Source organism: Tupaia chinensis, unplaced genomic scaffold (genome assembly GCF_000334495.1).
Source record: "Tupaia chinensis unplaced genomic scaffold, TupChi_1.0 Scaffold000477_1, whole genome shotgun sequence".
NCBI classification, from domain to species: Eukaryota; Metazoa; Chordata; class Mammalia; order Scandentia; family Tupaiidae; genus Tupaia; species Tupaia belangeri.
The window spans coordinates 3,349,045-3,362,922 of record NW_006159986.1 but is presented as its reverse complement, the minus strand read 5'-3'; the positions used below and the strand labels follow the sequence as shown (position 1 = coordinate 3,362,922).

General features: G+C 48.0%; 1 protein-coding gene across 4 annotated transcripts in view; it reads left to right on the top strand.

The window, feature by feature from the left end:
- ACLY (ATP citrate lyase) overlaps window positions 1-13,878 on the top strand; it is a 49,041-nt gene that overhangs the window by 21,124 nt on the left and 14,039 nt on the right. For 2 of the 4 annotated variants that reach the window (XM_014590689.2, XM_006155995.3), the window contains exons 14-19: window positions 866-895; window positions 4,216-4,357; window positions 4,649-4,817; window positions 8,579-8,683; window positions 9,874-10,070; window positions 13,397-13,478. In XM_014590689.2, the coding sequence (XP_014446175.1) occupies window positions 866-895; window positions 4,216-4,357; window positions 4,649-4,817; window positions 8,579-8,683; window positions 9,874-10,070; window positions 13,397-13,478 (725 nt within the window). The remainder of the gene's footprint in view (window positions 1-865; window positions 896-4,215; window positions 4,358-4,648; window positions 4,818-8,578; window positions 8,684-9,873; window positions 10,071-13,396; window positions 13,479-13,878) is intronic. The other 2 variants (XM_014590690.2, XM_006155996.3) reach the window with 1 other exon arrangement.

The following is a 13,878-nucleotide window of genomic DNA, read 5'->3' as shown; positions in this document are numbered from 1 at the left end:
TTGGGCTTTGCTGTGGGAGCGGGCTTGGGGTGGAGGGTAGGGATGGGACGTGAGGATGGGATGACGTGAGCCTCTCCGTGGACTCTCCTGAGGCCGAGGGCCCACGCTGTGCCCGCGTCACCTCACTCCCCTCCCTCCCTCTTCTCTTCTCCCTTCAGTCTTGCCGTGGGGGTGGATGAGCTGGGCAGGGAGGCTGCAAAGGACACAGGGCTACAGAAATGCTGGGATGTGGAGTCCTGGCAGAGTGACCCCTGTCCTTGCCTTCTAGCCCACCTGTACTTCAGCTAACTGGTTTCTCCAGACTCTGATTCATCAAATGGCATTGGCTGCCACTGGTTGATGTCACCCTTGTCCTGCTTAGGGCACTTTGGGAATTAGTGACTCTGGCTCCAGGGACTCAAGATCAGGCCACTGTCCTGCAGTCCCCAAAACAGCAGCTTTGTCCACAGCATAGAATGACAGGCCAACCTTTTACTGGTCTAGCCATCTCACTGCTTCATGGGGACAAGGAGAGACTGGCCTTTAGAGGGTGGGACCAGGCTAGCTGGAGAGCCCAGATGGGAGCTAAGGGCCCAGCCTTCCCTCCAGAGTGCCCAAGCGGGACCTTGATGTCTGCATGCTGCCAACCCTTTGTCCTCCTCCTGCTTCTCTGCCCTTTGCCATTTCTTGCTTTTGTTCTGCCAATCCATTGCTGCTTTCTGCTCCTCGATCGGCCTTACTCTTCCTCTGCTCTGTGGAATAGGCAGACGACGAGAGCGTCAGCCCTGAGGCTCGTCCACGGGGCTTCCCCTGTCCCCACCCTCTCCCTGCTAAGCCTCCAGCCAGCAGCAGGTCACTCAGTTGCCTTGGTCATTTTCTTTGACAGATTCAGTCCCAAGTCCAAGATCCCTGCAAGGTAGGATGCCCCAGCTCACCCCAGCCTCGCGTGTGGCTTTGTTAGCCAGTTCCAGTTCTTCCGTGTGCTTTGTTTTCCCTCCCTGGTGGGTTGCTGTGTCGTCCGGTACATTCTCTGTCCCTGCCTTGGTGTGACCTGCCCCAGCCCTAGTCTCTGCCCTTCCTCCCCTCCTACCCCTGCTCAGTACACACCACTAGTCTCCTTGCTGTGTGGCTGGCTCTGGCTCAGCCTAGGAGCGGGCAGACTGCAGAAGGAGCTAGAGCTAGGCCCACAGCCCTGGAGAGGGGAGTGGTGTTGGGGGAGGGCCCCCTGCCCAGGAAGGAGAGGACCATCAAACTGAAAGGGGCGTAGCAGAGAGCAGCAGGCAGCTGCAGGTGTGCGGGAGGAGCTCCTGACCCCCAGGCTCTCACCGATTGCTCATGGTGTCATTGCAGACTTATTTCCCTGCCTTGGCTTCATCACTGCTAACTCCATCTCAATGTGCCTACTACCTGGGGCAAATTTAGGTTTCTCTGTTTTTTTTTTTTTCTAGAGAGATTTTTGCTATAGGGCACATGTGCTCGGCCAGAGAGACAGAAAGTGAGAAATCATCTGCCCCAGGGGGTACGGCCATGCTGCAGTCTCTTCTCCATTCTCTCCTTGGGATTTTGGGCATTTACATACACAGGCCTGGTGTGAGTTTTAAGCTGCCAGGCCTGGGACTTGAACCTTGGTCAACTATTTGGGAGCCCAGTGATGTCACCATTACACCATCTGTTAGTCCCTTCTCTGGGGTTTTGATGAAAGAACAAGTCAGACAGAAGGAAAGTGCCCAGAACTGTGAAGGAGTGCAGTGTTTATAGACTGGGTGATTGGAAAGATTCTAGGCTTTGACCAGTGTCTGAGGTCACGCCTCACAGTGGACATTTTCTGTGCATACACACACATATGCATGTATGAACACACACAATGTTCACTCATGACCTATGTGTTAAAAAAAAGGCATCATTTAATTTTCTGACATTCATCGTAACTGGGAGCAGAGGAGTCTTCTGAGTTGCTTGACCCCTTGCCAAGGGGAGTGGATGGAGTCACTGGGCAAGGTCGCGGATGGATATCCTGCCAGAAAGGCAGGAGTGCAGGCTCTGGCCATCTGCCTTTCATTCTGACATTTTCTGCTTCTGGCAAGTCATTGTTACCCAGAAGTCTGAGCCCCAGGCAGAAAGAACAGGGCAGACTCCAGTTGTCCACCCACAGGGCTGCTCTCACTGCACTGTGCCAAGTGGGAGAGGAAAAAGGAGGGTGATCGGGAAGGGGAGCAGATCATGTCTGAGAGCAAGGCTGTCCCTGCTGCTGGCGGGCTGAGGGTCGCCCCATGGGCCCGTGGTCACTGATCGAGGAGGTGGGTGCTCTACCTCTTGCCCTTCCGTGCGGGCGGTGCCGGTGGGTTTGCAGACATGCTGGGCTTCGTCCTGGTTTCTGTCACCTCTTTTGTGTGCACGTGGTGCCCTCTGACTTGGTGTGTGCCCCCACACACACACACACAACAGCGAGTGGCAGAGTTGCTACGACTGCTCCTAACTCGGTTACACTGTGAGGCTGCATCTTAAGTTATCGCATACTTCTGGCTTTGGTGCTAGATGACCCAGAATTTCTGTCGTGGCTTCTTCTGGGGACTGAGAAATGCGAGAACTGGATTAGGTGACTTCCCTTTCTGTGATTGGGAAGAGAGAGATGGGTCCAGGCGACAGTCACTCCCAGGTCTCTGCAGCATCAGGAGACTTCTGTCACAGGACGCTTATGGCCATGATGGAAGAGGCTGGCCTGTGCGAGGATTGAATAAGGCCTTGCCCTTGGTCAGCCAAACCTGTGCTAGTACAGTAGGTTCATCAATGCCAGATGCCACTGGGTGGGGTGCATTCTCCCTGGGGGAGCTCAGAAGCTCCCTGGAGGGTCGTTGTCCTCCACCTGGACTTGCACAGAGTGGAGAGGAGGCAGCTGCCTGCAGGCTGCTCAAGGCTCCTTTCCCTTTGGGCTGAGGCTGCACTTCTGTCTGCCGGTTTTGTTTCCTTGTTTGGCCCCTCGCCCCTTTCCTGCCCCCTGGGAAGTTTGTCCACCAGCAGAGAGAACCGGTGAAGGGAGGGTGGGTGGGATAGGAGGAAGACTGGTGGGGGCCTTTGCTGCCATCTCATTGTTTCCACCTTGGGCCAGAGCCCTGTCTGCAGCCTCAGTTATAGATGAGAAAGCCTTGTCACCAGGCCTGGCAGCAGCAGACCTGAAATTCATGCAGATTCAAACTCTGACCAGGGCGGGTTTAGGGTAATAGGTATCATTGGGGACTTATTTAAAGTCCCAAGAACACCAGGGAGGGAGGGGGAAAGGAAAAGGAAAAAATGGGTAAAAATATGCTTAATTTATAAAAATTGAGAAGCTATTTGCTGATGATAATGTGTATAGTAATATCCTTGTCTTGACCAACGTGCGTGGTTTTTGTGTTGGAAAAAGAAATGTATACTATAAAGACGTGATAAAATGTAAATTTAAATAAATAAATATTTCTTAAAAAATAAAGGGAAAAAACTGTATCTCCCGGGACTAGCAGTTGGCGTAATGGCTATGTCACTGGACTCCCATGTAGTTGACTGCAGTTCAAATCCCAGACCTGGTGACTTAAACTCATGCCGGGCACCTGTGCGTATGTACTCGAGACCCTGAAAGGAGAATGGAGGAGAAGGGATTGTGGTGTGGCCATCCCCCCTGGGGAGTGATTTTCTTGCTTTCTGTCTCTATCTCTCTCTGTCTTTCTGGCAAGTGCATGTGCCCTATAGCAAAAACCTCTTCAAAAAATAAATAAATAAAAACATTTTTAAAAAGGTACCTTCCATGGGGCATACAAAAAAAAATTAAGTCCCAAGAACGTCAAAATTGGGAAGGCTTAGTATACCCTTTTTTCATTTTAATGACTTTCAACATAATGTGTCACAGCTCATTTGCATACAAGCTGGTTGTACACCTTTCTTGTGAAATTAAGCAGGTCCTCTAAGAAGCCCCCCACTGGTCTCCCGGTGCCCTCAACTGTGAGACTCTTACCTCTGCTCATTGCTGAGCTGTTTACTGCCAGGCTGGTCCTCAGTTCTTTTTGCTCTCTCTGCTGCCTCCTTCCAGAAAAATCAAGGCACCTCCTTCCCAAGTTCTCTGTCTTCTTGATGTTCCTTTGTGGTTTTGATGAGCCACCATCCTGGACTTGGGGCATGGAGGGGTCTGGCAGGCAGCCACTGCCCCTGCGGGTCTCCCATGGGGGAGTGTATTCTGGATGCACTCGCTGTATCTTTGCCCACCAGGGAAGAGCGCCACCCTCTTCAGCCGCCATACCAAGGCCATCGTGTGGGGCATGCAGACCCGGGCCGTGCAGGGCATGCTGGACTTTGACTACGTCTGCTCCCGAGATGAACCCTCGGTGGCCGCCATGGTCTACCCTTTCACGTGAGTCCCCTGGAAACAGCCGTCAAGTAGGACTTCCTCATCTTAACTCCTTCCTCTGCTCAGGCAAAGCTGGGGTAGTCTGCTTGCTTGTCCCCTCTGCAGGGAAGGTCTGCCCATCTCAGAGACTGGGCCAGTTCATATTCCTTGGAGTCCTTTCTCCTTAGATGGAAATTCTCCGAGTGCGGAGGCTGGGTCTTTTCCACCTTCTACGTGTAGTTCCTCCCCTGAGCTTCCCCTTCCCCAGTCCTGACAGGTGGAGGGAGTCCTAACCCTTCCTCTGCCTTTTCACAGTGGGGATCACAAGCAGAAGTTTTACTGGGGACACAAGGAGATCCTTCTCCCCGTTTTCAAGAACATGGCTGATGCCATGAGGAAGCACCCCGAAGTGGATGTGCTCATCAATTTTGCCTCTCTCCGCTCCGCCTACGACAGCACCATGGAGACCATGAATTATGCACAGGTAGCTCCCGGGGTCGGAGGGGACGAAAGGCTCCTGAATGGTGTCCATAGTCACTGCCACCTAGGACAAAGGACTTGGGATTCAGGGGAGCTGGTGGTTTGGGTAAAAGTGGTTGGAGATAGGTCCTGGGTCAGGGTAGTGACAGAGGGCAGGTCACTTACGTGGGTTTGTAGATCCATTCAGGCTCATCTCCACCACATCCTCTGATAAGTAAAAACAAGAAAATAAATACCCCGGGTCCCATTTCCCATAAGCAGGACTGCTGATGTTCCAGTGTATCCTTATCCACTCCCCTCTCTGATCTGAACAAGACAAGTAATACTGTGCGTAACAATCTGCTTTCTTCAGTGTTAGTAACATAATTTTCGCTCTTTTAGGTCTTATGAGCATTTTGGGTTAACATTTGCATATATCCTGAATTATTTTCCATAGCATAAATCTTGAGAAGTCAAACTACTGCATCAGAATGTGCAGATCTGAAAGGCTTTGATCCACCTTGCCCTCCATAAAGCTGTGCTGATGTAAACTCCTTTTAGTAGTTTGAATGCCTGATTCCTTTTCCCCTTGCCAACACTAAGTACTAGCCAAATTCATAGGGCATTTAATTTAATTTGCATATCTTTGATTATTAACTAAGATGCTTTTTAAAAAGTTAAAATACGATTGTACATGTTTATGGAATAAAGTTTTTTTAATTTCATGAATATAATGGGTAATGATTGAATCAGGGCAATTTGCATATCCATTATCTCAAACATTTATCATTACTTTGTGTGAGGATATTCAAAATCCTCGATTTTAGCTATCCTAATATGTACAATACTTTATTAACTACGGTTCCGTACTGTGTTATAAAACACCAGAATATATTCGTTCCTCTTATCTATGATTGTGTGTTCTTCTATCAACCTCTGTAAGATGAGCTTTTAAAAACGGATTGGCCAGGACCAGCAGTTAGTGTAATGGCTATGTCACTGGACTCCCATGTAGTCGAACACAATTCGAGTCTCAGATCTGGTGGCTTAAACTCATGTCGGGCACGTGTGCGTGCATGCCCAAGATCCTGAGAGGAGAATGGAGGAGAAGGGATTACAGCGTGGCCATCCCCCCTGGGGGGTGATTTCTCGCTTTTTGTCTCTCTGTCTCTGTCTCTCTGGCGAGTGCACGCACCCTGTAGCAAAAATAAAAACAAAAAACAAAACTAAAAAATACCTGGTTGGCCATTTGTATTTATGACTTGGCTATTTTTCTATTGAGATGATTCTTATTTTGGTTATTGATTTGTAAAGCACTTTAAGATTAGAACACTGATTCTTTTGCTTAAAATTATTGTTTGATCCACACTGGCTTATTTTAGTATATGATGAAGAATGTGAAATTATTTTGATATCTAGATGAAGTGAAAAAGAAAGTTCATCTACTCAAAATGAGCTTTTTTGCCATTTTTCAAAAAATTTGTTATTTTACTTTTTTGTTTCAAAATTATTTATTAAATTTTATTTATTTTTAAATTGAGAGAGACCCAGAGGAAAATGAGTGAGAAAGAAGCTGCCAGGTCTGGACTCAAACTGCAGTCAGCCATGTGGGAGTCCGGCACCTTAACCACTGTGCCACCTGCCGGGCCCTGTTTTACTTTTTTTTTTTTTTTAAGAGAAAGATTTTTGCTATAGGACACGTGTGCTCACTGGAGAAACAGAGAGAGAGAGAGACAGAAGAGAGAAGTCACCCCCTAAGGTGGATGGCCATGCCTCAGTCCCTTCTCCATTCTCCCCTCAGGATTTGGGCATGCATGCACACGTGCCTGGCATGAATTTTAAGCCACCAGGTCCGAGACTCGAACCACAGTCAAGTATGTGGGAGTTAAGCGATAATCATTATGCCATGTTTTGGTCCCTAGTTTTACTTTTTTTAATACAGGGTCTTTTGGCATCATCCTGTCTCACTTAGCCTTGAAGCTGGGAATACAGTTGTGTACCACACCTGCGAGTGTGTATACACTCAGCTCTTTGTTATTTTTTATTTATTAATTTTTATTTTTAGAATTATTTTATTTAACTTTATTTATTTGTTTGTTTTAGTTTGACCAGAGAGGAACAGAGTGGGAGAGAGAGAGAGTGAGGGAGAATGAGAAAGCAAACCAGCAGGTCTAGGACTTGAACTGTGGTCAGCCATATGGGAGTCCAGCACTCTTAATCACCGTGGCCGACCTCAGTTATTTATTTATTTATGAATTATTTTATTTAATTTTTATTTATTTTTAATTTGACCAGAGAGAGTCAGTGAGAGAGAGCAAGAGAATTGGAAAGTGAGAAAGCAAACCACCAGGTCCAGGTCTCAAACCATGGTTGGCCATATGAGAGTCCAACTCCCTTAACCACTCCACCTGCTGGCCCCAGTTATTTAGCATCTCCCAATGGGGCATGGTTATACCACAATCCCTTTAGCATTTCTTTATCCTGTCAGGATTTTAAACATGTACACACACACCTTTCTGGTCTGTTTTTCAGGCCATTGGGGCCAGATTCAAACTGGGATCAGCTATGTGGGGTTCAACTCCCTTAACCACTAGGCGACTGGCCTCTACACTATTGGGGCTGCTTTTTATTTATTTATTTTTTTAAGAATTATTTTATTTAACTTTATTTATTTATTCATGTATTTATTTAAATTTTGACCAGAGAAGGACAGAGTAAGAAAGAGAGAGAGAGAGAGAGAAAGCAAGGAAGCAAGCTGCCAGGTTCAGGACTTGAACTGAGGTCGGCCATGTGGGAGTCCAGCACCTTAACCACCTCACCACCAGTGGGACACAGCATCTTAGCATCACTTACCACCATGCCTGAGTAAAGCTGCTTTTTTAGTTTAGACCAGAGGATGGTAAAATACAGCACAAGGTAAAACCTAACCCACCATTTGTTTCTGTAAATAAAGTTTTATTAAAAGACAACCATGTGAGGCCAGCATGGTGGTGTGGTGGTTAAGGCACTGGACTCCCATGTGGCCGACCACGGTTTAAGTCCCAGACCTGGTGGCTTCCTTTCTCACTTTCCCCTTCTCTGTTTCTCGCTGGTGAGCACACATGTCCTGCAGCAAATTAAAAAATAGTAGTAATTAATAAAATTAAATAAATAATTCTTTGAGGAAAACGAAAAAGACAACCATGTTCTCAAATGGTGTCCGTGGCTGTTATAACACTAAAAAAGCTACCACAGAGACCTCATGACCCAAAAACATTGAAATAGTATCGTGACCCTTTGTAAGAATTTGCTGGGCCCTGTTCTAGGGCCAGAGTGGTGATTCTTGGGTCTTTTCTGCCATCTCTATCCCATTGTGATTGAATGTGGAAGAAGCTGGTTTCTCTCCTACACACGTCCCACCCAGCCTGGGGGACCTAGAGTCAAGACTCAGAGAGTACCTTGGAGAAAAGCCGTGAATAGCTGCTTTGTAAGCAGGCACAGGGCAGGTAGGGAACAGGTGGACCTGAGTTTTTGGATGAGAAAAATTTAGCAGCTTTAACTCTGGCAGGGCTTTGGAAACATCTGTTTCTACTCACTGAGAATCATTGTGGTGTCAGCCAACGGGGATCTGTTTTAAGGGTCTACCTCTTTTATTTTTGGGAGTGTGTTGGAGTGATCAAGGTAGAAACAGGCCCATTTGTTGTTAACGTTGCGTTCTTGGTACCTGGAAAGGGCACTGGGCCTGGCAGGTGGGCCCTTGAGGTGCTGCCTCCTTTCCCCATCTGAGAAGGGACTATTGTCTTCTAGATTCGGACCATTGCCATCATAGCCGAAGGAATCCCTGAGGCTCTCACGAGAAAGCTGATCAAGAAGGCCGACCAGAAGGGTGTGACCATCATCGGACCTGCCACTGTGAGCTTCTCCTGCAGAAAGAAAGCCTAGCAGTTCAGGAGCATAGGAAACTCGCTTTCTGATCTTTCTCCCTCCTTGGTTAAAGGATCTTCTCCATGGTCCATGTCACTTTTACAGTTTCAAGGGGCTATAAGAAGTTGTAGGTTGGAACCAGCAGTTGGCGTAATGGCTTTGTCGCTGGGCTCCCATGTAGTCCACTGTGGTTTGAGTCCTGGACCCGGTGGCTTAAACTCACGCTGTGCGTATGTGCATGTATGCCCAAGATCCCAAGAGGAGAACGGAGGAGAAGGGATTGCCGCATGGCCATCCCTCCACGGGGTGATTTCTTGCTTTCTGTCTTTGTCTTTCTGGTGAGTGTATGTGCCCTATAGCAAAAACTTCTCAAAAAAAAAAAAAAAAAAAAAAAGTTGTGGGTTTTGGCTTTAGTTTTTTGTTTTGTCTACCTTCTATAGCTATAGCATAGTCTGACTTGCCTTTAACTATAAACCAAAGAAGCTACCTGTGTAGATCAAAGTCTATGTGACAATGAGATTGTAACTATTTGTTGATTTATTTTTTCTTAGTTGTTGCACTAAAAAACCGAGGATGTGATTTTTTTTTTTTTTTTGCCAGAGGGTGGTTGTGAGAGAGAGAACGTGCACTCCCAGTGGGGCATGGTCACCCCCGATTCCATCCCCTCCATTCGGGACTTTGGGCACACCCACGTATCTGCCCATTGTGTTTTTCAGCCATCAGAGCTGGGATTTGAGCCGCCATCAGCCATGTGGTATCTGGCTTCCTTAACTATAAGGCCATGGAGCTGGCTTGGCTGATTTTTGAACTGTGATTTTTGAACTGAGCAAAGCCCCTTTTGCATCGAGGTGTAGGGAGGTGTAGGGACTTGGAGCAGAGAAGCATAGCTGCATTGTGCACCTCACTGGGTGCTGAAGCTCCTCCGGAGCAGGGAGGCAACCTAACAGTACACCTACCTGAATCTGTAGCAGTTAGCCATTGTACAGACAGGCCCTTTTTCTTTCTGTGTAATGTCTCAGGAGAGAAGAGAAGCTTCCTCAATAGGAGGCCCAGTGGGCACGCATTAGTTCTCTTGCTTATTTCCTCCCCAGCCTGACCACTGGCTTTGTGATTCCCCTGGGCCCTGGGGCCGACTAGGAAGGTACCTTTCTCCCTGACTGCTGTTTCTGCTCTTGTAGGTTGGAGGCATCAAGCCTGGGTGCTTTAAGATTGGGAACACGGGCGGGATGCTGGACAACATCCTGGCCTCCAAACTGTACCGCCCAGGCAGCGTGGCCTATGTCTCACGTTCCGGAGGCATGTCCAACGAGCTGAACAACATCATCTCTCGGACCACAGATGGCGTCTACGAGGGTGTGGCCATTGGCGGAGACAGGTGATCAGCTGGGGGACCAAGGAGGAGCCTTCCACACAGGAGACAGGACACTGGGTCCTCTGGTCACTCTCTGCTGCCACCGTCTTGGCCTGTGGGAATGTTGCTCAAACCCATAAAGGGGGCATCTCTACTCTTGTCTCAGGATGGACTGAAGCATGAACTCAAAACAGACAGGGAGCTGTGTGTTGAGAGTTTCAGGGCTTGAGGGAAGTCTGTTGTCTGAGATGTGACCATTGGGAGCAACAGAGGACAGCAGGTAGGAGGGCCCTACAGGGTCAAGTCCCAGTTTCTTTGTTTACAGTGGAGCGAGGAGCATCCTGGGCATCTTACTTAATGTCCTAAGACCTCCGGCATCTTTAAATATCAGATGGGCAAAATAAAAGCACCTCCATCTCATGGGGTCATTGGTTTTTGCCATAGGGCAGGCACCACCACGCCCTCATGGGGTCACTGGGAGAACTAAATAAGGTAGTTCAGGGCACCTTGTAAAATTCTTAGAAAACTGAAACTAAAGTAACAGTTTATTTTGGTGCAAAAACAAATTTTGTTTTTTATTAAACTTTTTTTTTTGAGAGTTTTTTTTGCTATAGGGCACGTGCGCTCGCCAGACAGACAGAGAGAGACAGAGAGACAGAAAGCAGGAAATCACCCCCCCCAGAGGGGATGGCCACGCTGCAATCCCTTCTCCTCCATTCTCCTCTCGGGATCTTGGGCATGCACGCACACACGCCCGGCGTGAGTTTAAGCCACTGGGTCCAGGACTCGAACCACGGTTGACTACGTGGGAGTCCAGTGACATAGCCATTATGCTAATTGCTGGTCCCGATGCAAAAATTTTGAAGTCCATTTACAGCTTCCTTATAACGTGTATCTCCTATGAACTTTTTAGATTCTTTGTATATATAAAGTGTTTAATACAGGGCCTGGCACTTAGTAGGTGCTCAGAAAATAATAGCTATAGTTAATAGTATTCTTGAGACCAGCAGTTGGCGTAACAGCTATGTCGCTGGACTCGCATGAGGTCGACCACGGTTCAAGTCCCAGACCCAGTGGCTTAAACTCATGCCAGGCATGTGCGTGTGCATGCCTAAGATCTGAGAGGAGAATGAAGGAGACGGGAGGGCTGAGGAAAGGAGGCCAAGGGTACCTCTCTCATGCTCACACTCACAATTACAGTCATTTAAAAAAACGTACATAAAGACTTGCAGAGAAATCTACTTAGCCTTAAGTAGTCCTTTTGCAAACTCACTTGACCATAGAAAATAGAAAAAATGGGGCCCGTAGGTGGTGTGGTGGTTAAGGTGCTAGATCTCCTAGGGCCAACTCAGCGGTTTGAGTCCTGGACCCAGCAGCCTGAAAAACATACCACACGTGTACAAGTGTATCCAAAATCCCAAGAGGAGAATGGAGAAGAAGGGATTGCAGTGTGGCCAAATCCCTCTGGGGGAGATGTCTCACTTTCTCTCTCTGTCTCTGATGAGCACAAAGGCCCTGTGACAAGAAAAAGAGAGAGAGAGAGAGAGGAAAATAGAAATAATGTATAGAATTTCTAGCAACAATGCATTATGCTGGGATATAGCTTGGTAATAAAATAAAAGATAATCCCCCAGGGACCAGCAGATGGTGTAACGGTTACATCAATGGACTCCTATGTAGTTGACCATGGTTCAAGTCCCAGACCCAGTTTGAAACACACTGGGGGTGTGTGCATGCATATCCGAAATCCCAAGAAGAGAATGGAGGAGAAGGGATTGCCGCATGGCCATCCCTCCAGGGGGTGATTTCTTGCTTTCTGTTTGTCTGTCTCTGTCTCTCCAGTGAGTGCACATGCCCTATAGCAAAAAATCTCTCTTAAAAAAATAATAATAACCTTGGGAACCAGCAGTTAGCGTAATGGCTATGTCGCTGGACTCCCACATAGTCGACCGCGGTTTGCGTCCCAGACCCGGTGGCTTAAAACTCACACCGGGCGCGTGTGCGTGCGTGCGTGCCCAAGATCCGAAGAGGAGAATGGAGGAGAAGGGATTGCGGTGTGACCATCCCCCCGGGGGGTGATTTCTCACTTTCTGTCTCTCTGTCTCTCTCTGTCTGGCAAGCGCACGTACACTATAGCAAAAAAAACTCTCAAAAAAAAATAATAATAACCTTGGGACCAGCAGTTAGCGTAATGGCTATGTCGCTGGACTCCCATGTAGTCGACCGCGGTTCGAGTCCCGGACCCGGTGGCTTAAACTCATGCCGGGAGTGTGTGCGTGTGTGCCCAAGATCCCGAGAGGAGAATGGAGGAAAAGGGATTGTGGCATGGCCATCCCCCCTGGGGGGTGATTTCTTGCTTTTTGTCTCTCTGTTTCTCTCTGTCTTCCTGGTGAGCGCACGTGCCCTATAGCAAAAACTTCTCCAAAATAATAATAATAACCTCTCAAAACAAAGTGACTTTAAACAAACAATAAATGGTTTCTGTGGGTCAGGATTCAGGAGAGGCTCAATTGGGCAGCTGGCTAGTGGGAGGAGGGGACCTCCTGAAGGTGCAGTCAGATGTCAATGGGGCCATGGTCAGCTGAAGGATTGCCTAGGCCAGAAGTCGCTCATTCACACGGCTGGCAGGTGGGTTCTTCACTTTGGCATCTCCGTGGGCTGGTTGAGTGTCCTGAGGATGTATGTAGTGGCATTTCCTTCAGGGGAAGAGATTCGGGAGAGAGCACCGCGCATGCTCTTAGAACCTGACCTTAGAAGTCTGTCATGGAATCACTTCTGCCACATTTTGTTCATGGGAAGCTAGATATTCAGTCTGACTCTCGTTCAGGAAGGGAAGCACCAGGTCTCGCTTTCTTTGAAGACTGTTGATGTATTTTAGAAACACCGTACTTGCCCTTTCCAGGCCATCTGCCAGCTGAGTAAACGTCTCCAGGCTTGTTTTGTGCCCAGTCTCTTCCTCAGCAAGTTAAATAACGTCACTCCCTTCCCTTCTGTTCCACTTCCTACTTTCCCCTTCCCATCCCTCTCCATTATTCCTGGGGCACCTCTGGGCTCTTTTTTCTTTTTAAAATTTATTTATTTATTTTAATTTGACCGGAGAGGGACAGAATGAGACAAAGTGAGAAAGCAAGCTGCTAGGTCTGGGACTCGAACCACAGTTGCCCATGGGGGAGTCCAATGTCCCTAACCACCACGCCGCCTGCTGGCCCTTATCTCTGGACTCTTATTAGCCTTCCACACCCATTAAAACAAAACAAAACAGCATGTTCTGGTTTAAGTGCACTTCCACACTCCGTCACGTACTTCTTCCCGGGCTGCCTCCTGATCGTGTGTGTCCTTGCTCTCCACAGGTACCCCGGCTCAACGTTCATGGACCACGTGTTACGTTACCAGGACACTCCCGGGGTCAAGATGATTGTGGTTCTTGGAGAGGTGAGTTATTTTAAGGGGAAAGAATGAATCCTTTTTTTATGATCATTAAACTAATGTATGATCTCAGTTCTTAAAAGTCGAGCATTTTGGTTCTATATAATTTGAAGTGGTAATTCCTACCCCAGACAGCTCCTACTTTGGCTTTGTTAGCTTTGCCGTGGGTGTTCCTGCAAAAGGAATTCTCCCCTGCCAGTTAGTGCCAGTAGAGGAGAAGCTTTATACTGGCTGCCTGTCATGGCCTCTACCTGGTGGGCAGGCGATGTAGAAAGAGAGAAAGGAACCGGTGTAAGAAAGTAAAGTGTGCTTTTTTAAGTCGGGAGAATCCTGTAATCACATCCTTCACGTGTGCCTCTGAGCGGGTCTGGTCCTGAATCATGTTATAACCTGGGGCTTCCCCGAG